We start from the raw sequence: 24,587 nt of genomic DNA on the forward strand, positions 1-24,587 counted from the left end.
TCTAAAATTTGATTTTCCACCTAAAGAGTGGAAGTCAGCTGAGGTTTTTATTATGCTCATGTGCTCCCCCCTCCCCAGCCCACAAGTGCGGCCCCGCAGCACATTCGAAAAATATACTTTAACAAGACAACTTAAAAAACCCAGCAAAAATGGAAAACTCAGTAACTTTACAAATATTAAGAGAAAAAGTTGTAATCTAACAAGAAAAAGTCATGCTTTTAGGAGAATAAGGGAATATACTGAGGTCAAATAAACCAGCATAAAGTTGAAATATCAAAGAAAAAAGATGTTTGTTTTTTTTTTAAGTCAGAATATTATGAGAAACAAAACAATGGATAAAGTTGTCATTTTTGGAAAATGAGCCTCCAGAAAATGTTATACTGTTACGAGAATAATGTCAAAATATGATGGGAATAAAGTCATAATTACAAGTAGAAAATGTACAAAAAAGAAAGTTGAAATACAGTAGTTGAAAAAAACAGTGTAATTTTGCAACAATGAAGTCCAAATATTAAGAGAAAAAAGTTGCAATTTTATGCAAATAATGTCATAACATAATGTCCTTTTTACACGAATAAACTTGTGAAATTATGAGGAAAAATAATGTCATTTTAGTAACAGAGTTTAAATATTAAAGAAAAATATGTTCTGTTTTAGAATTATCCTATTATGAGATCACAAACAACAAATAAAGTTGGCATTTTTGGAAAAAGTTATACTGTTACGAGAATAAAGTCAAAATATTATGACAATAAAGTCATAATTAGCGTAGAAAATTTACAAGAAGAAAGTTGGAATATGAACTGTTACAGGCCGAGCCTTGCCCTTTAAGAATACTTGCATTGTGGGAAGTTGAGTGTTGTAGTTCTGTGCTTGGCACGAGGTGGCGCCTCTTTCTTCCCTTTCTCTCTGTCTGCGCCAATTGTCTTCCGCGTCCTGATTGGCTGCAGACCATTGTCAATCAGTCTCCCTTGTGCCGCCCTGCGGTGTCTCCTGTTGTGTCATGTTAGCAAACAGCTTGCTGGACATGCTAAAGTAAGGTGGACTTTGTGGCTGTAGGGCGCCATTACCGAATAAATGAATGTTCCCTTCATGGAGGAGGAGGAAAATGCGACGCCAGGAACAATATGTTTGAACAAGGATACAAAAACGTTCCAGCCGGAAGGTGGCAGGACGAAGAGGCAGTGAGTCCCTCAGTCATTTCGTGTCCAACCTAGCAGGTGTTTAAATAAGATGATTCTTTTTTTGGAATTTTGCCCATCTGTCACAACCCTCATGTGCAATATGAACACATTTATTTTCCTTTTCGGTGCGTTCTAACAAGAGAAAACGAGGTAGCTAACAATGCACGCCATGGGAGGTACCCAGTTTGACACTAAAGCCCTCACAAAAAATCCTTAAAAACACGCCAACGGTGTTCCATTTCCATAAGTGACCTGTACAGTATATGAACCAAGCTACAGCGATATTGTTATTGTGGCAGCTAACAGGAAAAACTATATTTATCTGGCGGAGTAACACGGCGCCTCCCTAGCCGCTAGTCTTAGCATCACTCACAACGCCTCAAGCCACTGCAACGGGACAGACGGAAGACTGGATACTACTGGCTGTCAGCATTTTTGACCCGAGGACCGGAAGACACAGCCATCCCAATGAGAGAGCACATCGCAAGTGTCGTCGCTGTTTCTATGCTTTCTATGTACTCGTTAATGCATGATCACAGCATGGATAGAAAACCATAAAACCTCGTCAGAGGTTGTTTTAGAGGCTTCATAGTCGAAATAGGTAACTTCCATGACGTGCAATGTTAGCTGGCTCGCGCTAACTCATTTTCTCTCGAAATATGTATTCGTTCCACATAAGATTGTGGAGGATGGGCAAAATGTTTAAAAAAAGTGCAGTTTTCCTTTATGCACATAAAAAAATGTTGTTTTTTTTAAAGTCTTAATATTATGAGAACAAACAAAACAAAAACGTAATTTTTTGGAAAATTAGGTTGGGGGAAAAGTTCTAATATTATGGGAATGAAAATCAAAATATTCCAAAATGAAAATTTACAAAGATTACTTATGAAAGTTGAAATATTTCGGAAAAAAAACAAACACAGCAAAAATGGGGTGAAAAAAGCTAAGACCAAAGTTGATATTAAAAATAGGCTTTTCCACCTATCAAAAGAAAAGTTGAGATGCATTGTTTTCATTGACTACGTACGTATAACGCCTTTGCATCTCTATATGTCTTGTTTTACGTAGAAAATATCAAAGTGGGGCCCCGCACACGGCAGATGGCCCAAGTCCCAGGACAGAAACAGGCCAAGAACAAGCCAAAGTCTGTGGTATTTTTCAGAAATATATTTTATAGATGTCAGAGATGAAACTTCCAAAGCGTAGGTCCCCAAGAAATAACATTTTTCATTGTTAGAGACGTAGACGGCAAACAAATTACAAAAAATAATCCTCATAAGAACGTCTTTCCCATGTACATGTAAACCAAGACTTGCTCTTGAGCCACAGTGGTTGTGTGTAGGACTGGCCAAGGTGGGTGTGACAATCAAACGTCCTCCTCCAAACCTTTTCTCCGTTAAAAGCGCAGCATGAACAGTGCCTGTTTGAAACATCTTTGAAAGAGGAACATTCTTTGGGAGGGTCTTTTATGAACGTAGCAGAGCAAACGCAGTCCATCCACAGTCTAAGTGCTAAAATCAGAACCGGAACCAAACGGTCCCAAGTGGAGTCATTGGGACAGAGTCTCTTCAAATGTTTGCACACGGGACAGGAAGGAAAAGCATCCCGGCTCCTGTTTTCGTCTCCCTCTGTTGTGCAAATACATTTTCGTTACACAGACAAGCAGGCATGCTGACTCACAAACCATGCAGAGAGTTCAAAGTCGGTGCAAGCAGGTATTTAAAAAAACAAACAAACAAAAGAAGCGGTCTACAAAACAACTTCCGAAAGCCAAATCAATCAAATGGAATGTTTTTGTTAGATGTGGAAAAAAGAACAACGTACATTTTACAAGTTCGTAAAAAGACAACTTAGAATACGTGTGATGGTTGTCACTAGGTGTTAGTAGACAGATATGGGGGGGGGGGCCAAAAATAGAGCAATACACACCAATAATAGATATTTACCCCCCCAAAAGTAACTTGCACCACTTGTTGAAATCAAAGAAGAGAACCTCTTCCGACACAGGTAGTGTAAACACATTGTCTTGCAATACGTCGATTAGCGCCGTTTTCATGCCTTCCTGATTCAAAACCAATCATCCTTTCTAAAAACAACAACAGCAACAACAACAAAAAAAGCAGCTCGCTACATAAAACGGCCTTTGGACCCGCTTGCGGCGGGGTCACGGGCGTGTCGCCAACGCAAGGTAAGTAAGTGCACGTCGTCCGAGGTTTACCGCTCAGGCAACAAAGTGATTGACTCCGCCAGGAGAAGCGGGTCGCGGTGCCGCGTGATGACGTTCTATCTAGCCAAACAGTGCAGTCGATGAGGAGCTCAATATGCTGCTTCTTGGTTGTAGGGATGTCCGATAATATCGGCATAAAAATGTAATATCGGGCAAGATCAGTGTGGGGATTTTTCCCAACAATGAGAGCCGATAATGAACGTAATGCTGTAGTTTACGTACAGTAGGCATGTGGGCTCCCGTGTGTGCAAAACATGACGTCATGTAAACAAACGTGGGTGGCTAGTAGCCAGCTAGCTCGCTCCTTCCATTCCACTTATCCATTTTCGATGTTGCCTGTCCTCACTAGTAGGAATGTTCCAATCCCTGGAAGCAAGCGAGGGTAAAATGTGACATGATTAGGAGTGAAAATGCCGCTTCTTCATATGATGTGGGGTGTATCTTCATGACTTCTTACTCTTCAATTTCGCATTGAATTTACACCGTTGGACCACCTCGACTCAATCGACGGCCTTCAGACTTGCGGATGGGAGCTCCAGGACACGATGAAAGGTATGTAGGATGTAAATCGCTTCATCTGCGCATGAAATGTCATTCTAATCTCATGTTCGTTTTATAGCGTGGCGTGGAAACCCATACAGCGTGCTGCTGCACGGCGGCGGGGCTACGCGGTGGTCCGGTCACTCCCCGGTCACCCCCCTGGCCATCTAGACATTTCAGGTATCAGCTTATTGGCACCCCCACGTGAGTAACGGTCTCACCTCGGCCACCCCAATGAAGATGTTGTGACTCCGCGCCTGCTGCTGCGCTAAGAGCGCTCGGCCTACATGGAATTTCTGACACTTGATTTTCTTCCCTGGTGAAAGATGATGAAAGAAAGGGTCAATGTTGACTTTTAAAACAAACGTCCCAGCCTAAGTATTGTCGTGTGTTGTTTTCAGCTAACAGCTGGTGGTGTGCCCATGTCTTACCGTATCGCTGTTGGCTGATATCGGTGTCGGAAATTGAGAGTTGGACAATATGGGCAAAAAAAGCCAATATTGGACATCCCTAGTTGTTTTGTTTTGTTTTGTGTTTTTAAACACCATCCCGTGTTGCGTTGACAATATCATAGCTGTCATCAATTAAGAGTACATTTATAAAGTTCCATACACAAATCTGCTATAAACACTACGTTATAAATACACAATCCATGACAACGCGAGCGGCCTGGCGAGCCGTACAAAGAAAGAAAGTAAAGTTTGATAAATACAAGAACGGTGCGACGGCAGCCCTATCACTATCCAGAAAACGGATAAAAAAACAGCATAGGTCAATGGAAAAAATGAAAAAAACAAAAATCGAAATGAAGAGGCCGTGGCGCCCCACAAAATATACTCCACTGTATGTACAAGACTGGATGTTGAGGAGCAAGCGGGTCGTTGCCAGGACAGCACGGTCAGGACGGTCAGCTCAGGAGACTCCATTCAAATGTGCCGTAAAAACGTGATTCATGCTTTGGCTTTCCGTCGCTGAACATTCCAAACGCCCCGCCTCTCCTTTCCCACGCTCGCCACGCAGTCGTCTGTTAAAGGGAAGCTACATGTTCATCCACCACCGACGCTGGCAACCACCTGACAAAGCGGAAAAATAGATCAATCCAAACCAGTCCCATGAGGACCGGCGTGGCCCCCTCCCGAGTAAACATGCTGAAAGATTGTTTGCTGTGTTGTCCCTCCTCCCCAAAGAAGAGGAAATCTTAAGGCGAACTTTTCCTGAACAATCGTGAAATCCAGCGGACCCTCACCAAGGCACTCCTCTCAGAACCTCTGACGAAATCTTTGCAAGAGCCGACCCGGGCCGACCAAAAGTCCACAGTGAACGCGTGTTGAAGAGCCGCCGGTCGGGGTGTTCGCTGCCCCTGGCGTCGGGTTGTCGGGCAGCTTGCGTAAAGCACCGTTATGTTTCCACTCAGCTCGTCACGGTGAGAGCTGAACCACCCCCCCACCCCCCAGACAACTGCAGCCACTGCAGGGCAACATTGGGGGGCAAAGACTGGCAGAAAATTTTAAAAAAAAGTCTCCTCAACAATGTTTTTGTTTTCCTTTTCCGGCCCTCTTGTCTCCTGATTGGCTCCCTACTCTTGAGGCTGAGCCCGCCCCCACTCCCCCCGCCAAGCGAGGTGTAAATGAAGGGATCAGTCGAGACTCTTTGCAGCTCAGAGAGGTCTTCTCCAGAGAGGTCAATGCTAACAGTGTGACACCGTTGTGTTTCCCGCCGGTTACAGTGGTTCCTCCTCTTCCATTGGTTCCTCCTCTTGTCTGATGGGGGGGGGGAGAAATACACATATTTAAAAAAACATCTTACAGTCATCCCAAATGTTGCGGCAAATGTTGCGGCTTCACTATCACGGTTTTCTCAACCCCCCCAGTAGGCCCACAGATATCAGAACATTGTGCTCTGTGGTGATATCAACATGGAACCCACCACAAGAAACAGACTCCCGTCTTTCATCAGGAAAAAAGAGTTTGTTCCTACCTTTTTCCGTTCTTTAGTAATCAGCAGTAGAACACAGGTAAGTTTCAGGGAAATATCAGTTCCTGGCTAAAACACATTTGGTACCAAACTGTGTGTGCGCACCCATTAAAATGTCCCTACAATGCGTAACCTGCACACTCTTCCTCTTCCTCCTTGCTGTCGGGCTCGTTAATGCGTGCGAAAGACGCACGCCTGCCACCTTGTGGCCGTTTTCATGGTGTAAAACGTTTTTAACAGCGAGATATGGTGAAAGTTTCTCCGAAGTTTCCCCGTTCATCTTTCACCTCGTTGTTGTTCCCAAGTGCCGGTGCTAGCGTAAAAGAACATGTGAACTGAACGGAAATCGAAACTGAAACCAGCGAAATGCAACAAAATGGAGGTCAGTGAAGCATGTGAGCGGATTCAAGAGTCAAACTGCATGGTGAGTACCACAAATTGGTACATGTTGGAAGGTCTGCACTAATATTCAAAGTCCTGCCTGCCTCACACAGTTCACACTGCCTCCCCTCATCCCAAGGGGGGCCCGCCCCACTATTTGAGAAGTAATGCTGGGTGAGACACACAAGCACCAGACTTATTTTCTCTTATTATGTCTACTATATTGGGTAATAGGAACGTAAAGATGACTATAGGGGTGTTAATTTATGTCTAGAGGGCTCTAATCTTGTTAAAAACAGCATTTAGAAGGTTGTAAACAGGTTTTCTATATTCTACATTCCATTTATCAACAAGGAATCCTAGTTAGTGGAATCAATTAACAGCGATAAACAAGGTGTTCCTGATCACGTGCGTCACCTGTGATCCATTGCGCCCGTGTTGGCCACGGACAGAGAGGCCATGGCGCTGACGGCCTCCGCTTCCTCCGAGTCCCCGCGCTTGGCCTCTGAGTGGGAGAGGCCCAGCAGTGGCGAGTGGCGATGCGCTGAGCTCCAGTACTTACCTGACAAGAGGTTGCGGAGTCGAGATGAGAAAGAAGACACAAAGAATGACGACAACTTACAGTGAGTCTCCAGAACTTTCTCCAGAGAGCGAACGGCGTTGGGGTTGGGTCTTTGCGCCAGGACGGCCGTGGGCAGCGGATCTAACTGCACACACACACAAGATGTGAACACATTTATATGGCACACGGCCAAACAGCTCAAACAAAGCATCCACACGTTGGCCACTTGGTCTCTGTGAAGAATGGACGGTGGTTCTTTTGGAGTCGGGACACTATGGACAGATTCCAAATCCTTGAATCATCTTTATTATGTGTGTGTGGGTGGCTTGTTTGCTCATAGACTGAAGACAGAATGATGAACGACTCTGTATCTGTCTCCTTGCTGCTTTTCAGCACCGCTGCTGCACCCTGGTGAGGCATTCCTAGCTAACACCAGTTGCGGAGGGAACGGTTTAAGGGAGACACATAACAGAACGTTTGTCCAGTGATGACTTGAGGTTTATTATAAAGTGTACAGCTCTAACCGGCCACGCTTGCGAGGGACTAGAATGTCACACTTTATGTACTTTGCATGGAAAACTACAACTATTCTCCATAAAACGTGTTTTGGTTCATAACATCTGTGGGTGTCTACAACAGATGTTACGTTATTTGCTGTGGGGAAACATTGATTTGGTTTTTGTCTGATCTTTTGGGTCGGGCTACTGACAAAATCCCAGGTTCTGCTTCACGTGCAGTACTCACAACAGACTGCATTCCCACACGCGCCACTAGGGGGCAAGAGTGCCATCTCATTCCAGCCTCTTGGGTGAGCAAATGAAGCGCTCCATCAGTGCTGCACAGCTGTTAACAATAAACTCATTCCCTTTGGGTGGGAAAGCATAGTTGATTCTACTTTAGTTTGTTTTTGGAAGAGACGTCAATTCATGCTTCATTTTTGTGTTATAATCAACGACTTCAGGAATAAACAAAAGGCCACAAAAGGGCCTTGGTACACGTTTGGTCCAAAGAAACATCTGAACCTAAATGCCTTCTCAGATGAAGTCATGAGGGCCAACAGGCTGGTGTTTACATTCAGACGCTCACCTCCTGTCCCAGCAGCACAGCCACACACGCCTCGGAGGCATCGCAGATGGCCGTCAGGTCATGACCCCCCTCCAGAGCCAGGACCAACCTGCCTCCCGCCAGGCTCATCAGCTGGCGGGTCAGGTAGCCCAAACCTTGTGGACAGAGAGCCAACTTCCGTAAGCCGACCAACGCACAGCACAGTCTTGTACTCACATTTGGACGTCAGGGCGTAGCCTCCCAGCGGCGGAGGGTGTCCTTCCACGGCATCGAAGCCTGAGGACACGAGCACGATGTCTGGCGCAAACTCGTTGGCGATCGGCATCACCACTGATCTAAGGAAAGGAGCGGGGTGGGGAGGAGATTATTTCAACATTGAGAAAGCGTTATTTTGCCAGCGTCATCTACTACCTGAAGGCAGCCAGGTACTCGGCATCTCCCATAGGGGGGTCCAGTCCTCCCGTAAAGGCCACATTGACGTTGAACCCCACTCCAAGACCACTTCCCACCTGCAGGTGAGACACTTATCCAACTCAAGAACAGCCTTCACTGTCATCAGAATGTAAAAATAAAACATCTGCTTACCTCCTCAGGTGCGCCGCTACCCGGGAAGAAATTGCCGTCGTCATAGCGATGAATAGACAGGTAAAGAACATTGGGGTCGTCGTAGAAGGCTTGCTGGGTGCCGTTGCCGTGGTGGACATCCTAAATGACAGGGAACGAGCACTTTAGGGCAGGCGACAAATATCCTCTAAAAAATAAACCAACGCTGGTGTGATTACCCAATCAACAATGAGGATCCTGCTGATGTTGAGTCTCTGCTGCAGCAGTTTGGCAGCGATGGCGACAGAGTTGAAGTAGCAGAAGCCCCTGGAAGGCAACGGTCAGAGATTCACTAACACCCTCCATATTCACCCCACAGGAAAGGTAGAGGGAGTCTGAATAAACGCAAGTGTTTATGTGTGCTGACGGCTGTGTCCTTACATGGGGGTGCTTTCCTCTGCGTGGTGTCCAGGAGGTCGCACCACAGCAAAACCATTCTGGGGAGACGGACAAACAATCCATCAGCCGCACAGGTGGAAGTGTCCTGACTCGATGGTAGGAAGCACATTTACACTGGTGTGGAAACGTGTTGGCCCCCTCCCTGATTCCTTACGTTTGTCACTTTCAAATGTTTCAGATCACACGTTTATAGCAGCTAATAATAATAAGAGAGCGTATCAACAGTCCATCGTAGGGTTCAATACAACCTGGGCAGGAGCCTGGTTGGCATTGCCAGCAGGAAGTCCAGCCTGTTTCTGATGAACGTTGGCCCCCCCAAGGCCGCCCTTTGTCACCCGCTCTGTTCATCATTTTCATGGACACAATTTCTAGTCCAGTTCGGGGGCCTTAGGATCTGGTCTCTGCTATCCTCAGACAATGTGGTCCTGATGGCCTCATGGGGCTGTGACCTTCAGCGTTTACTGGGGGGGTTTGCATGTGAGTGTGAAGCTTCTGGGATGAGACTCAGCACCTCCAAATCCAAGGCCATGGTTCTCAGTGGGAAAACTCCTCAGTGAGTTTCCTCCAAGGGTGGCTCAACTGGGGGATGGTAAATCGGGAGCTTTGCCTTCAAGCTCACCTTCCCTCCAGACGCCTCCACCTGGGGCAGGACCTGTTCCAACTGATCCTAGAGCTTAGCCCGCCTCCTTTTAAAATAGTGGAACAAATGTTTTTGGACGCTATAAACTGCAGGGGACCAAAACTGCCTTTCAAAAAAGTCCAGGGGTCATGTCCTTGTCCCCCCTGCCCTCCCCCGTGGTAGAGGCAGGTTGCCACGCTCACGTTACCTTCAGTTCTCCGGTGGCCACTTTGAAGACGAGCTCCACGACAGAGCCCACGGCGAGGCGAGCTGCACTGGAGGAGTGGACTTCATTCCAGATAGTGTCACTGTCCACCTAACACACACACACACACACACACACACACACACTTTTTTAACTGTGTTGCTTTTCAAGCATGTTTGACACTGCAGCACTTACCCCCACACCACCACATGGTAGCCGGACAAACATGGGAGTGATTGAACCTGGCGACCGAGAAAACAAGGTTAGGTGGAGTAAACGAGCACCCTAGCCACCCTGCGTGTGTGTGTGTGTATGTGCGTGTGTGTGTGTGTGTGTTAGTGTGTGTATGTTGACTTACAATCAAGCTTCTGTCGGAGAGGGTTGGTTCCATACAGCAAGACGTGGGCTTCAGAGTGAACAGTCTGCAGTTCCTCCAGAGTGGCCTTCCTCCCGCGGATGCACTGTACACATGTACACACACACACACACACACACACACACACACATTTAAGTGTGTGCCTTTACAGCTTGGAGTGAAAACAAAATGTTGAGACCCTACCTCGCACTGTGCCCTGAGTCCAGTCTCCTGCAAGCGGGACCAAATGCTCTGGATGCGTCCCGCATGTTCTGGGTGACTGTTGGTGTTGCCACACATGCACTGGTGCTTCTGCATGAGGGAATCATACACCAGGCCTGGGGGGAACACACACACACACACACACACACACACACACACACACACACACACACACACACACACACACACACACCTTCATTGGCTTCCATTCCTTCTAGGTAGAGATGACTTCCAGTAGGAACTGGCGGGTCTGACCAGTGGTGAAGCGTGGCTTGACAGGTGGATCAGTGGGTGGGACACTGATGGAAAATGAGGAGGCTGAAGCCGGAGACGACTGGGCCCGGGAAAGAGGGCGGTGTCCCGGGAAGGAGATGGACAGGCCGGCAGCTTCCATGGAAGCCTGATAGTTCCTCAGCTGGTGAATGCGTTGCTGCTCCAACAACAGGGCCTGCTGCTCACAGGTACAACATGAACACACGCAGCAATCAGTGGTCATGGTGGCCTCCCCAAGCATGCAGCAAGCTACGTGGAGGGACGCTTCCATCACTTCCCATCAGCCATGATCCATTCATTTGGCTATTTCTTTATGATGGCCAGGGCCGCCGTTGGACTGTTCCATGGGGCGGGTAGGTTGGCTTTTTTGTCTTTATTGTTGTCAAACAATTTTTGTGCTATTTGACACAAACCTGAATTTAATCTGACACATGTTTTGGAGTCATACGAATACACAAGAAATCAAATGTTCAACAGTTTCTTCTTCAATTCACGATAACAAAATCAGATGGTACCAATAGATATCTTCATGAAATACAAACCTGTCCTGCTCACCTCGGAACAGAATAAATTGAGCCTCCAGAGGTTTGATCACCATCAGAGCAGTCAGCTGTGGGTGTGTTATTTAGTTGTGCACTACTTGATTTACCAAGCACATCTCTATGCTATCTTGGCTCAATTCAACAGTTCAACTTTATTCTTTGACCCTTAAAGCTACTCAACATCATCTGGTGAGCCAGGAGACCCCACCCAGCCCTCCATATCACCACCACAAGGCTCCATGTTCATGAAACAAATAGCGTTTGGAGGACAAGACATCATTAGCATCATGGCAAGACAGTAAAGTTGCTCAGTGACACTTGAAAAAGTTAGTACGTACGTGTTTAAACCATGAATTACCAGGTGGTGCAACACCCTCCCTACCTGACGACTCCATTTCAAGGGTTAAACCTCCCATGTTGAGGGACGGGTGCGAGGGGAACTCATTCGGGTTTTCACAGTCCGCGCAACCAGAGTAACACCGGACCCTCTACTTTATGACGCCTCCCCCTCTAAACGGTCACTTGCTATTGGAAAGGACCTAGGATTATTTACTCAGATGGCCTTGTCTTAATGTACGATAATACCGCAACTACACAGTCTTTTATATCACAGAAGATACTGGTACTTGCTTACAGAGTAGAAGGGTTTATTAGGCTAGTTGGTGAGGGCATTAAGCAGGTAAACATATCAAGTAGGGATAAAACGCCTCGATGAGCTCCACTCCCGTATATCTAGATGGAAAGAAGCGTGATACCGCAGTCCTGCCCCGATGTTTGGTATGTTTTATGGAAAGGAACCTACATAAACACCTACTCACATTTTGATAAAGATAGTAAAGATATCCATTTTCTGTATTTTAACAGAAGGCAGATCTTTTGGCACTTGGTCATTTTAAAAGTAGCTCGCAGCCTGAAAAAGTGAGCACCGCGGGCGTGGCCGATGTCAAGCTGATGCCTTTGGGCTTTTAGACGAGATTTAGACGTGATTCTGGCAGCAACACGGGACAAAGTGCGTCCATTGTCTGCTCAACATGGGTGTTGGCAACCCTCCGTGACACAGCACACACGCTTCAAAAGGCGTTCATCAGCATACACTAGCGGTCAAAAGTTTTAGAACACTCCAATTTCCTTGGCGGAAAACGCTCCATTTGAAGCGTTAAGATCATGTGTCTTTCTTCCATTGTTAATTCCCTTTTCTTCTTCTTGCCATTTTTGTAGCAACAAATGACTTTGTGCTGTCCAACTGATGCTCAGGAGGGTACAGCACCCCAGTGTGTTTGTATGCAGACAGAGGAGGTAGTAAGTACTCCTGATCAACCTCCATTTCTGCACAACAGCATGAAATTGTTGACCCATGTTGTGCTCCCTGAAACACTATCACTCTCAAACACACATCATTTTCCACCTCTGGCTACCTTTCGTATCCTCTGCCATTCACCACGTAGCTGTGGGCCATTTCAAGCTGTTTGAAAATGTCTGACCGGTAGGGTGTGCCGATGCTGTGGTTTTCATGTGGTTACTTCCCACACCCATCCATACCTGTCTAAAGAGAAGTTCCTGCTCCGCCTGCCTCTCCCGCTCCCGGTACTGCTGTAGCACCTCCTCCTCCAGCTCTTGCGGGTCGGGGGGCTCCTGCTTAATGGTGACCCCCGGTGGTAAAGCACCGACATCTTGGTGCTCTCTCAGCTCCTCCTCCGTTTCCTCGGGGTGGCTCTGGTGCTGTCGGCCCACGGGTGACGAGTCACTGGGCTTGGCTATCATCTGCAGGGACACGAGACAACATCGGGTTCTAGCAAGTATGTCTGAGAAGCTGCACACAAACACCAACTTTTTTTCTAATCACTCTTTTCTCTGGAGCATTGTTCTTCTAACAAGCCTCATTTGGATTGGGCAGGCACAGTGATGTCGCTCTCATCTCAGGCATCTAATGAAATGCTACTGGCCACTCGGCCGACCGTCTTCCTGAGTATAAAGTACGTAGTTGAAGGCAACTTGCTGTGGCCGTGCTGTTTGCAGAGTAGCAGGTGGGTTGATACTAAAAGTTGCGTTGAGTTTTTGCAGGAAATTGGCTCCAGGTGTGCAAAAAGCCTTTGAGACGTCAGAGACCACCACCAGTACGCCTGTCAAACCACATCCTGGTCTTCACGTGCGCAGCATCCACACGTCCCCTGCCAGCGGGTACTCCAACAGGTGCGGCCATCGGAGCGACTTCCACTCGCCCCCAGCTCGGCCATAAAAGGCAAGCACTTCCGCTCTGTTGCCACGGCAGCCAACCGTTACCTTGCAACCCATAGCAACTCACCGTACGCGTATGGACGCGGACCGCTGACGCACACGCAACACGTGCTCAGCTCTGTGTGTGAGCCCAAATCTGCCACCACCTACTCATCGGCAAAAAAAAAAAAAAAAAAGGCGAAGAAAAGTGAAAACGAAGGACTTTGCGCACACACACACACACACACACACACGCACGCACCCACAGGCGGCCACCTACACAAACAATATGGTGTCTTCTAGCTGTAATTGACTATCCTTGTGATTATTTCACATGATTTCTTTGCAATGGGACGTCTAGAGTGCAGCCATTGATGCACCAAGCAGGAAACAACCTTTGTTACCTCACTCTACCTAAAAAGTACAAAAACAGCAACCATACAACCTCTCACCTGAACAGAAACACTTCACGTTTGCACGGTAGATGCACTATTAATAGGCAGCTTCACCTACGTCACAACTTTGATTCTACTTTTGGCTTGTAATCTCAATTTCCTCATGAAAATGCTAACATGGTCAACAGGCTTCCACTTGTGGGGGGGGGGCGTATGTTATAGTGATCTAATCTAATGTATTTTATTTATGATGTATTGTGTAAAACTAAGACATGAATAACATCAAATTTAAAGCACAAAATGAATGGTGACCCCCCCATCCACCAGCCAAGTGTTTCCAGAGAGATGATTACATGGCTGTTTGACGTGTGTGCTAAAAGGCAGTGCTAGCATGAATTAACTTGAGACAAATGTGCACATTAGCACTCAATAAGTCATCAAACTTACCTTTATGCATTCCCACATAGTATCAGCATTTGACACCAAATATGAGGTGAAAGAAAAATGGTAAAAATACAGTAGTAGTCTATCTGTGCAGCATGAGATAAAGTTAGCACACCCACAATGGACATGCGGCCCGGGGGTTGGGGACCACTGTTTTACATCATTTTCACCATGACCGTTCAAAGTGCAGCCCACGGCCCATTTGTGGCCCGCAGCTGTTTGTTTTTTTTAATTGGCCCGTGTGACATGGTAAAAATAGAACTTAACAAGAAAACCCCACAAAATAAACACATCAAATTTAAAAAGTAGCAGTAATTTGACAAGAATACTGTAAAGTAAAATGATTAAAAGAATAAAGTTGTATTCTAACAAAAAAAGACAATTTTTTCTGAGAATAAAGTGGTAAAATGATGAGGACAAATGATGACATTTTAGTCACACAGAGTTGAAATATTCAAGAAAAGGCGTTTTTTTAAGTCATACAATGGGAATAAAGTCAGAACTACAAGAAGAACATTTACAAGAACAAAGTTGAAATAGGTGGGGAAAAAAAACAGCTGTATTTTACGAGAATGAAGTCAAAATATTATGAGGAAAAAAAGTCGTACTCTGATGCAAACAAGTCACAATTTTCCGAGATGAAAGTGGTAACATTATGAGGACAAATAATGACATTTTAGTCGCACAGAGTTGAAATATGAACGAAAATCTTTGTAGTTTCTCCTAAAGTGGTAACATGATGACAAGTTGTCATTTTTGGAAAATTAGGTTGGGGGAAAAGTCCTAATATGGGAATAACGCCAACATATTATGGAAATGATGTCATAGCATTAAGGGAAGAAAATGTGCCAAGATTATTGAAGCATAAATATGTTTGCAACATTTAAAAAAAACAACAGCAAAAAGTGTGAAAAAGAGGAAAGGTCAAAGTTGATACATCCAGTGTTTCCACTGATGATGTGTTGCTGCCGCTGTGAACTCAAACAACACTGGACAGGCCACAGCGCGCACTGTTACAACGACAGAGAAAGTAACGCCGAGCAATTGTGACGTCTGATTTGTTTTTCGGGGAGGCATTTTAGTGATGCAAATGTATTACTCTTTTCAACGCATATTGAGCTCGTCCTCCAATGAAATGCTTTGCTCAAACACAATGCATTGTGGGACAACTTTAAAATGTCTTTTTCCATTTTAAACCGGTATTGGTACATGTTTGTATATTTATTGGTACGCCTTTAAGTGTTAAGTTGCTGTGTGATGATTTTAGCGTTTCTAAAGTGAGTCAGACTGTTAAATTGAGTAATGACCTCCTGCCACTTCCGATGGGTTGACGAGCTTGTTGTGGGTTTTTTCATAGCTCATGATTGGCTCCTGTCAAATAAGGAGCTGCCTGGTCCTCAAGGACTCGTGCTCGCCACAGTATGCCATTTTAGGACGTGGACACGTGCGGCTTATACACAGGAGTTTACAGCATTTTGAGAAAAACACTCCATCTGAGCTTTGTGATTAAGATGAATAAGAAACTTCCGTCTTTGCTCTTTTTTCCCATTTTTGCTGTTGTTTTTTTTCCAAATATTTCAACTTTCCTCTGCATTTGCAGATTTAGTACAGTTTCAATTTGCAGATTTAGTACACTTTCAAACCGCTAGAATAATGTATAAAGTTAATAACTCGTTAGCCAAAAACCTCATACAGTATTTGTCTATCAGAGAGGAAAAATATGATCTTAGAGGAAATGAAACTTAAAACATTTATACGCCAAAACAAGGCTGAAAAGCCACAGCATTTCTGTATGTGGAATTAAATGATGGAACGGATCAAGTAAGGAACTCAAAGTACAGAGATGAGCACATTCACAAACAATACAAGCAGTTGATGTTTACTAAATACAAGGAAGAAGAGTCTTGATCATCACAATGATTGTTCTGTCATGCTTGTTATTTTTTTTGTTTTGTTTAAAAAAAAAAAAGTTCTTTATTCATATTTATTTTAAATACAGTCAAACCTGTCTTAGCGGCCACCTTTATAGAACGGCCACCTGCCTATAGCGGCCACTGAAAAATCCCCCGCAGCAAATGTACATGTTATAGACCCTGTGTATAGCAGTCACCTGTCTAACGCGGCCAGCGGCCACCAATTTTGTCTCCCTTGGTCAATATCTGACCGCATATAGCGGCCAAATTACCGACTCAAGTAGAAGCTTCATGCACGAAAAAGTTTTGTTTTTCAATCAATGAAGCCGTCTTGGGTAGACTTTAATTACTGAGTCCTAGCTCAGTCACAATCATTCACAAGATCCACACAAACTGTCAGTTGTTCCACATAAAAAAGCCGGCTTCTTTTGAGCTTGCTATTTCCTGGTCAAACACGTAACTTTAAGAGCATTTGCACCAAAACATTACCGCAAAGTAGGCTGGGAACAGGACGTGCTCCCAGCGACGCTACAATAAAAAAAAAAAACATATGCTAGCATGCATGCAGCAGCGGGAGCAAAACTAAGTTGGGTTGTACTTAATTGAAGTATTTTAGAATGTACTCACGTTATTTTTCATCAATCCTCATCCACAAATCCATCAAAGTCCTCATCTTCTGTATTCGACACAAACAAAGCCGTCTTCTTTTCCGTTCGCTACTAGTCTGTTAACTTGTCAGTGTTATTCAGCTCCGAAGCAAAGAAGGAAACTTCTCCTGTTGCTTCTGCCAACTTTGTTTATTGAACGCGGCCACCAGACAGCAGCTCAGAACACACACACATCTCTCAGCATCGGCTCTCCTTCCTGCTTGCCCACAAGGCAAAGGTTAAACAAGCCCCACTACATAGCTGTCCAGCCAATGCCTGTAAGAAATGACGCCGTTTATTTCCTGGTGTGCACTGGTCAATACTGTAATGCCGCTTGTTGTGGGGAAGGAGAGACTCACGTCGCCGATGCACTTTAATGGCTTTATTAACAGCGGAGAACACTGCAGGACTTTACATCCACGCCAACATAAACACACTTCCCAACTCTCTCCAAACTCACAGCTAGCACTGAGCCTAGCTCTCCTGCTCGGGACGCCCACCGTCACTTCCTGATGAACTAAAGCTGTAATGACACTCTGCCGTATAAAAAGTAAAATATTAAAAACAAGCGTAAGACATTACTAGCACAGCTTTGTTCTGTGGGTCGTGGATAATAACAAGCCTAGTAGTGCTGTACAACTTTTATCCGCAGTCACGCAGTGCCCTCTACTGGTCAACATTATTATTATTCCCCCACCCCCCCCTTTTTTTTCCTTTTTTTTCCCCTCTACTGGTCAACATTCAAACCACCTGTCTATAGACAAGTTTGACTGTATTTATTTATTTTAAATATTTATTTATTTATTTGTTATTATTATATTTTTTGGGGGTGTCTTACCGTTATCTATTATGTATTATTCTGACTATCACAGAAAACATGACATGGAAAGCAGGAAGTGAATAATATGTACTGTACTAGATGTGGAATGGATGGGGCGTAGGATTAAATAAGCTTTGCTTCTTCCTACTCCTTTAGGACATGTGGAACTGTGAAATGATTCATGAGATGTATTCCATTGGAACCTTCATGTTCAAATAAACTAAACCAAACCAAATAATCACATTTTCTTTTCCAAATATGATGACTTTATTCCCATAATATTGTACATTTTTCCCCATCCTAATTCTCTTTTGATTGCTTCTCATGATGGCCGAGTGGTTAGCATGTTGGCCACACAGTCAGGAGTTGGAAGACCGGGGTTGGCCACTCTAAATTGTCCATAGCTATGAATGATTGATTGTCTGCCATCGGCTGGCGTCCCCGCCTGAAGTCAGCTGGGATAGGCTCCAGCATGCCTGCGATCCTAATTAGGATAAGCAGCATAGAAAATGGATGGATGGTTCTCATAATATTACAACTGTTAAGAAAACCATTTTTTAAATTGTATGCTACTAACATGACATTAGTTTTCCTCATCATTTTATGAGCTTATTCGAATAAAATAGAATTTTTTTTCTCTTCATATTTTGATTACAGCTGTTTTTTCTAACCCTTCTCTCAACTTTATTCTTGTAAATGTCACGTCATTCCCATACTTTGACGTCATTCTCGTAACAATCGACCGTTTTCATGACAACTTTGTCTGCATCATATAACGACTTCGTCTTTCTTTAATATTTCCACTTCATGTTCCTAAAATGGCTTCATTTTTCCTGCTCTAACGTCATAAAGGAAGCATTGACTCCCCTTCCTCACCTTGTTGAATTGGAGCTGCTGCTGCTGGAACTGTTGCTTGTGCTTCTCCAGGAATTGTTGGTGTTGCTGCTGGACCACAAGCTGCTGCAGGGCCAGCGCCTGCGCGTGGGCCTGGGCGGCGCTCCCCTGGGGCAGCGGTGCCGACTGAGTGCGTCCCAGAGGTCGGTGCTGCCTCTGCAGCTTGGCCATGGAGGCGGCCGACGACACGGACAGGCCACCGACACCTGAGGTGCGGTCGCAGGAGAAGGGTGCGTTAGCGTCTCCGAGTTTTGCAACCAAACAGCAGCAGCTTTGTTCTTTTCTTCAGCAACACAATGAAAACGAGCAGCAGTTGACCGAAGATGAGGAAGATTGGTAGCGTTGGAAGAGTCAGCCCTAATAGGAGTTAGCAGATGAATCCGTGAGCCAACAAAGCTCCTGTCTGCTGCTCTTTCACAGCAAGGACAGCAGCTTGGTCATCTTCGGAGAGCTTGTGAGTACACACGCAGAAAGGTACAATGATTTTCTTGACATTATGTAAAGTAACCCCTTTGTGGAACTCAACTGAGAAGTTATGAATCTCTGTGCCCCCGGCTGGTGGGCGTGCGTGTCTGCTTGGAAGTTGCTATGCAAGCAGATACAAAGATACGTCTTGTGCACGTCGCTGGCCTTTCACTGCTATCGCCTGCAAACAGCAGCGTGTGGTCGTCGCTGCGCTTGTGCCCGTCGGAAACAGAACATAACGCATCAGTGTCTGCCGTCACTCGGTGCACACACTGACAAAAACACTTCAGACTTATGAATGGCCGTCTGTGTGAGTGTCAAGGGGCACCCGCTGGACCCCCGTAGCGTCCCCAAGAACACAACACCGCAGCCGTGACTATTTTTGATCTCCTTTCATTGACTGAGAGGGAGATTTCCTACCTGTCACCAGGGGGCTCTGGGCAGGATTCTGTTCCATGAGTACCATGTGCTGAAGCAGCGGACTGTGCGCACCGTGTCCGCCCGTCCCCCCTGCCGCCTCAGCCAGGTAGGGTGTCAAGTGGCCGCCGGAAAGGAAAGGAGGGCTGAGGGACAGCGCCGGCTGCAGGCCGCCATCCTGCTGAGCGGACGTCACCTGTGAAAGTGCAGTTGTTCATACGCAGCGCGTGCCAGAGATTGTGCTGGTGGCCAAGCCAGGTTCTTACGTTGGACGCGGCGGTGGCGGTGGCGGTGGCAGGCAAGCCCAGGGTGATGTTTGGCAGAGACGGTGAAGTGTAGAGGGACAGCTGGTTAATAGAACCCCGCTCAGCACCGCTGCACAGCCTCTGGCTCATTGATGCCTGAAACACGGTGACACCCGCCCTCAGAGGAACCACAAATGATGACCATCCAACAATCTACAAAACAGCCGCACATTTGAAAATGCACGTAATGTCAAATATGTCATTTTAGAACAGGGGCGTCAAAGTGGTCACCGTGGGCCACATTGCTGTTGTGGTTATCCTCAGAGGGCCACTTTTTATTACTCTATTTTAGAAATTTGTTAATAATTATTACATTAATAACTAAGAAAAAAAATAGTCATTTTAAATTGGATTTGACAACAAAAAAATATAAGTTTTTCTGTCAATATTGACAAATACATTTAGCAAGAAAGATTGTCTTTTTGATTTAAAAAAAATATTTTTATGTTGTTTTTGTTAGTAATATTAATTTTGTTTTTACTTTAATATATTATTTTATTATTTATTGTGAATGTAACGGTAAATGTTTATTAAATTATTGTAAAAATATGATTTATATTAATATTTTTACTTATTTAAATATATTTATATTAAGTAAACAGCATACATATACAAATACAATAATATAAATATAATTTTACAATAACTCAGCGGTCCTGGTCATCATCTGAAGAGCACATGCAGGAGCTCAGCTCAGCACAACAATGCCAAGATGATCCGCCAGAGCGTGGCGCTGTGTGGGGGGAGGGGACACCTGACCATCTACCGGACCACCCACCCCACGTTAAGTTGCAGAAGCTTACCTCAGTGCTGTTGGAGACCGACACCGTGATGCCGTTTTCGTTGGGGATGTTGTTGGAACTGTTGTTTGGGGAGCTTGGGCCCGAGCCCGGGGCGCTGCTACACACGGAATCTGCATCACACACACACACACACACACTTTGAATGCATCCTGCTCAGGTAAGAGGTCACAGAAACCCTGGTCAGCTGCTGTACCTGCCATGTCCAGAGAGCGCTTCTTTGCAGAGGCGATGGGACTGTCTCGACGGCGAAGGAGTGGACTGCTCCTGCGCTCGCTGACCTTCTGCTTCAGCCTGGAGCGCAGCTTCAAGTTGGGCTCCGAGGCTAAAAGGAGAATCCTTTTTTGAAAAGAACTTCAGCAGCTAAAAGGCACTTGAAGTGCACTGGTCCTGTCCATGGCTTGGCATGACCAACGCTGTGGCGTGCCCTCATTCAGGGGGGTTCCACACGTGGGCCACATAGCCAGAAACAAAAGGATGCAACTTTGCCACTCTGAGATTTTGTGAAGCAACACATCACACGACACAACAAAGCAAGGTCATGGACGATCAGCATCATCACGAGCACGTCCAGTGGCAGATTACTATCACGTCCCTGACAGTGGGGTTGTCCTTAGAAACAAATGCCCCACCATGACGCAAACTTTGATTCTGCTTTTTCATATTTGTACAGCTTCAGCACCAAATCAGTCAGGAATCATCTGTCATTTGTAATAATAATAATATGACAACCTCACGTCAATGACATCATTTTTCCTCACCACATCACCAGTTTATTCCAGTGAAATTCTAACTTTTTCCCTGTTAGAACACAACTTTTTTCTTTGTTTTTATTTGTTTATTCTAGCTATGATTTTATTACCAGAATATTTTGACTTTATTCTTTTTCTCCAAGCTCGTCTTCCAAAAATAACAATTTTATTTTGTTTTATTTGCTTTTCATAATAGTCTGACTTTTTTGCTTGAATAGTTCAACTTTCTAAGATGACATTATTTTTCTTTTTTTTCATTCTCATGTTTCTTGTTAGATTACAACTTTTTTTCTCGCAATATTTGGACTTTATTCACGTAAAACAAATGCAGAATTTTTGCTGTGTTTTTAGTTTTCTTGTTAAATTCTACTTTTAGAATGTCTCACAGGCCAATACAAAAGCAGGACACACTTTGGACACCCCTGATCTAAAAGAGCTCCTGTCGCCACAAGACTTGTTCCCTCCAACAGCAGCCTCCCGCCATTCGAAGCCCCTCCCAGTCTGTGGATGCTTTCAGCTCTTCTTCTCTTCAAAAAGGCGTGGTTTGAACATGTTAAATTGGGGGTTTCCCGATCGATCAGCCACCGATTTGCATGAAAAAGCACACACTTTTTAATGCCGATCAGCTGCGCCCCCGTTGCAGAATCCAGCCTATAGCGACCGTCTCCCGCCCGCTTTCCCTTCACAAAGCCAAAATGCTACGGTGCTTATGTTAGCATACTAACACCTAGCATGGTAGTGCTAACTGTCTACCTGTGAAAATGGCTAAAAATGCTACCATGCTAATGTTAACATGCTATGCTACGTGTTTGTATATGTGTCTACCCCCGCAAATGGCTAAAAATGCTACTATGCTACTGTTATATGATATATATGAATGATAGTGCTATGTGTTTATATATGTATGTACCCGTAAATGTACCCGAAGCATGTTAACAATGCTAACATTAGCATGCTAACACCAAGCACGCAATGAACCGGGAAGACTTACTTGTGTCTTCAGTTGCTTAATTTCATACTTATGGAGTGTAAAGGTGACTGTAGGGGTGTTATGTTATGTGTCGAGGGCTCTAATGATGTTAAATATCATATTAGGAAGTATGTAAACAGGTTGTCTGTGCTCTAAGTACAAAAGTATTGGCTTCATGAATAAGAAGTCCTTATCAGGGGCGGGTCTGGAGCCAATTAACGGTGACAAAAAAGCGCTGCCGGTCCAGTTGCACTCAGAAGTTGCAGTAGTTTGAAATAAAGCAACAACAGTTGGCTGAAAGTTGCTACATTGTGGAGGAATGTGATTTACAAGGGGGGGGTTACTACTTCACCCTAAAAGCTGTGTTTCATTTCGTTTGACTTGGTTCAATGTGGTCTGTGTTTGCTCAGCGGGTCCGTGTCCCAAAGCCCCGAGGAGATGGCTGCCGCTTCAACTTCACACACAAACACACACCGTGGCTCTCAGGATGTCAAAGTGCGCGTGGCTGCGTGGCGCACCTGTTTTCCGCAGCGGGAAGTCATCGCGGGGATTGTAGACGCCCAGCACGGGCTGGTTGTAGGGGGACAGGCCCGTCTGCGGAGGTGAGCTCTGGTCCAGGGAGCTGTGCTGAGTTTTCCTGTGACGGTAAACCAGAAGCACGGACCAGGCAAGGACGTACGTGAACGTGAAGAGCCCACATCATCAGGGTCCCACAGCAAGTCATGCATGTTTGTTCATGATTTAGACTTGGAGTCCTCCAGCAAACCCTCTTCCAGGACAGCGTTGATATTTCATACGGCAGTATCGCAATCCCACGAGCCATGGCTACTCACCTGTACCAGTAGGGGGCATCGTTGGCGGGACCACCCTGGTTGAGGCTGCGCTGGGCCAGCGCCTTTTTCTTGTTGAGGACAAACTCCTGCAGACGCATCTTCACCTCTGTACTCGCCACAGCACCTGAGGAGCCAAACAAGACGGAACCTTCTACTGTGACGTGCTTTCTATCTCCTCCAGCACCCGTAATAATGCACGTATGAAGCGTAAGGAGCCTCCTACTTACTCTCCTGTCCTCTCTCCTTGTTCTTCAGCAGCTGCAGCTTCTGCTCACGCTGCTGCTTCTCCAGCTCCTGCTCCAGACGGTGGTTCTCCATTTTCCTCTGGTGCTCCAGAAGCTCCTGTTGGTGCTTTATGGCCAGCAGCTCCTGTTGCTGCTGCAGGAGCCAAGAACAATCCCAAATGCAACTGAACAACGACCCAACAAGAGAAGGCGTCAGTCCAAACCCATCAGACCCGGGAGTACGTTTTGTTCGCGCGTACCAACGTTGGTGTGGCTCATTTGTTTCGGACGAACTCGACAAGCGACGACAAGCCAACGTGTGTGACGGCGAGCAGGAAGACATCGGAGCAAGAAATCAAAAGGTCCAAAGTAAGCATCAAAATAAGATTGAATAAATAAATAAATAAATCCTATTCTGATGACATGAGTCATAAACACACAATGAGAAATACCAATCATGACTTCATACTAAATAGAATCAATGGAGTTTCAAACGCGAGCACATGTGGTGTCTTTCAGCGCTCGTGTGGAATCATTCCCGTACGTCCGGCAGGCGCAGCGAGCATTTACAAGAGCAGAACAACATTCTGGCCACAAGACGCTGGGGGCTGCGAGGCGCTTTACCAGACGTGACCGTGGATGCAAGCGGCGCTCGCAAGGGTCATCAGCTGGCGGCCAGCAGCGGGGAGCGACTGGAAGTCTGCATGTGAGGGCTCGGAAGAAAAGCCAAAGGCCGTAACAACACACGGGAGGCTTTCTTCCAGCATCTCCCCTGCTAACGAGGCGCACTGCCGTGTGTGCGTGTGAATGGGGCTGACTGAGGCCGGGCGATGCGTCGCTGGCTTCCACCCGAGTGGTCCCGCAGCCCTACCGCAGCCTGCAGGACCCTAACAACACTGCCCCCCGTCCCCCAAGGAAAAAAGGAGAGGTAGGTGGCAGGTGAGCAGGGAGGAAAGGAAGCGAATGCAAGGAGAAGAAGGCAGAGGATGAACGAGTGGAAGAAGGAGTTACGAGGAGGGAAGAAAAGGAGGTAAAGACTTCCAACCTAATCTCCCGCCTCCCAATCCATTTTCAGGCTTTTATCGGCGGTGAGGGGCGCCCCACAAGTGTGCTGTTGTGAAACGAGCACAGGAATATTTGGAGGACAGGTGAGCAGGAGGGGGGTGTGCCGACGGAGATTCGCTTTGCGGTCCGGTGAGCGCGATGTCTGCCACGCTGAAAGCAAACATGTTGGAAGAAACACGCTGGAGTGTAGCAGCCCTGTTAGCTTACGCAACACATATTCCATCCCCGTTTCGGTAAACGAAGTCAAAGTGACTTGTTGTTGCCTTCTGCTGTCAGCA

The 24,587-nt window shown here is 45.8% G+C and overlaps 1 protein-coding gene and 1 long non-coding RNA gene across 10 annotated transcripts in view; one reads left to right on the plus strand and one right to left on the minus strand.

Annotated features, from left to right (window-relative positions):
- Positions 1 to 965: 965 nt before the first annotated feature.
- Positions 966 to 13,814, plus strand: LOC129192937 (uncharacterized). Its single transcript, XR_008573523.1, has 4 exons — positions 966 to 3,963; positions 4,031 to 12,947; positions 13,046 to 13,124; positions 13,213 to 13,814. It is a non-coding gene; the product is annotated as an uncharacterized LOC129192937 (long non-coding RNA).
- LOC129192899 (histone deacetylase 4-like) overlaps positions 2,115 to 24,587 on the minus strand; it is a 72,522-nt gene continuing 50,049 nt past the window's right edge. For 7 of the 9 annotated variants that reach the window (XM_054797387.1, XM_054797342.1, XM_054797377.1 and 4 more), the window contains 22 exons: positions 23,248 to 23,398; positions 23,021 to 23,144; positions 22,706 to 22,824; positions 20,662 to 20,790; positions 20,469 to 20,578; positions 19,627 to 19,761; positions 19,364 to 19,556; positions 18,461 to 18,684; positions 12,691 to 12,912; positions 10,592 to 10,787; positions 10,319 to 10,452; positions 10,118 to 10,220; positions 9,955 to 10,001; positions 9,763 to 9,870; positions 8,918 to 8,973; positions 8,716 to 8,803; positions 8,519 to 8,638; positions 8,345 to 8,442; positions 8,150 to 8,268; positions 7,955 to 8,088; positions 6,724 to 7,013; positions 2,116 to 5,711 (listed from right to left, as the gene is read on the minus strand). In XM_054797387.1, the coding sequence (XP_054653362.1) occupies positions 5,672 to 5,711; positions 6,724 to 7,013; positions 7,955 to 8,088; positions 8,150 to 8,268; positions 8,345 to 8,442; positions 8,519 to 8,638; positions 8,716 to 8,803; positions 8,918 to 8,973; positions 9,763 to 9,870; positions 9,955 to 10,001; positions 10,118 to 10,220; positions 10,319 to 10,452; positions 10,592 to 10,787; positions 12,691 to 12,912; positions 18,461 to 18,684; positions 19,364 to 19,556; positions 19,627 to 19,761; positions 20,469 to 20,578; positions 20,662 to 20,790; positions 22,706 to 22,824; positions 23,021 to 23,144; positions 23,248 to 23,398 (2,940 nt within the window). In that variant the 3' untranslated portion in view covers positions 2,116 to 5,671. Of the gene's footprint in view, positions 5,712 to 6,723; positions 7,014 to 7,954; positions 8,089 to 8,149; positions 8,269 to 8,344; positions 8,443 to 8,518; positions 8,639 to 8,715; positions 8,804 to 8,917; positions 8,974 to 9,762; positions 9,871 to 9,954; positions 10,002 to 10,117; positions 10,221 to 10,318; positions 10,453 to 10,591; positions 10,788 to 12,690; positions 12,913 to 18,460; positions 18,685 to 19,363; positions 19,557 to 19,626; positions 19,762 to 20,468; positions 20,579 to 20,661; positions 20,791 to 22,705; positions 22,825 to 23,020; positions 23,145 to 23,247; positions 23,399 to 24,587 lie in introns of all 9 variants that reach the window. The other 2 variants (XM_054797359.1, XM_054797326.1) reach the window with 2 other exon arrangements.

Source organism: Dunckerocampus dactyliophorus, chromosome 1 (genome assembly GCF_027744805.1).
Source record: "Dunckerocampus dactyliophorus isolate RoL2022-P2 chromosome 1, RoL_Ddac_1.1, whole genome shotgun sequence".
In the NCBI taxonomy this organism is placed as follows: Eukaryota; Metazoa; Chordata; class Actinopteri; order Syngnathiformes; family Syngnathidae; genus Dunckerocampus; species Dunckerocampus dactyliophorus.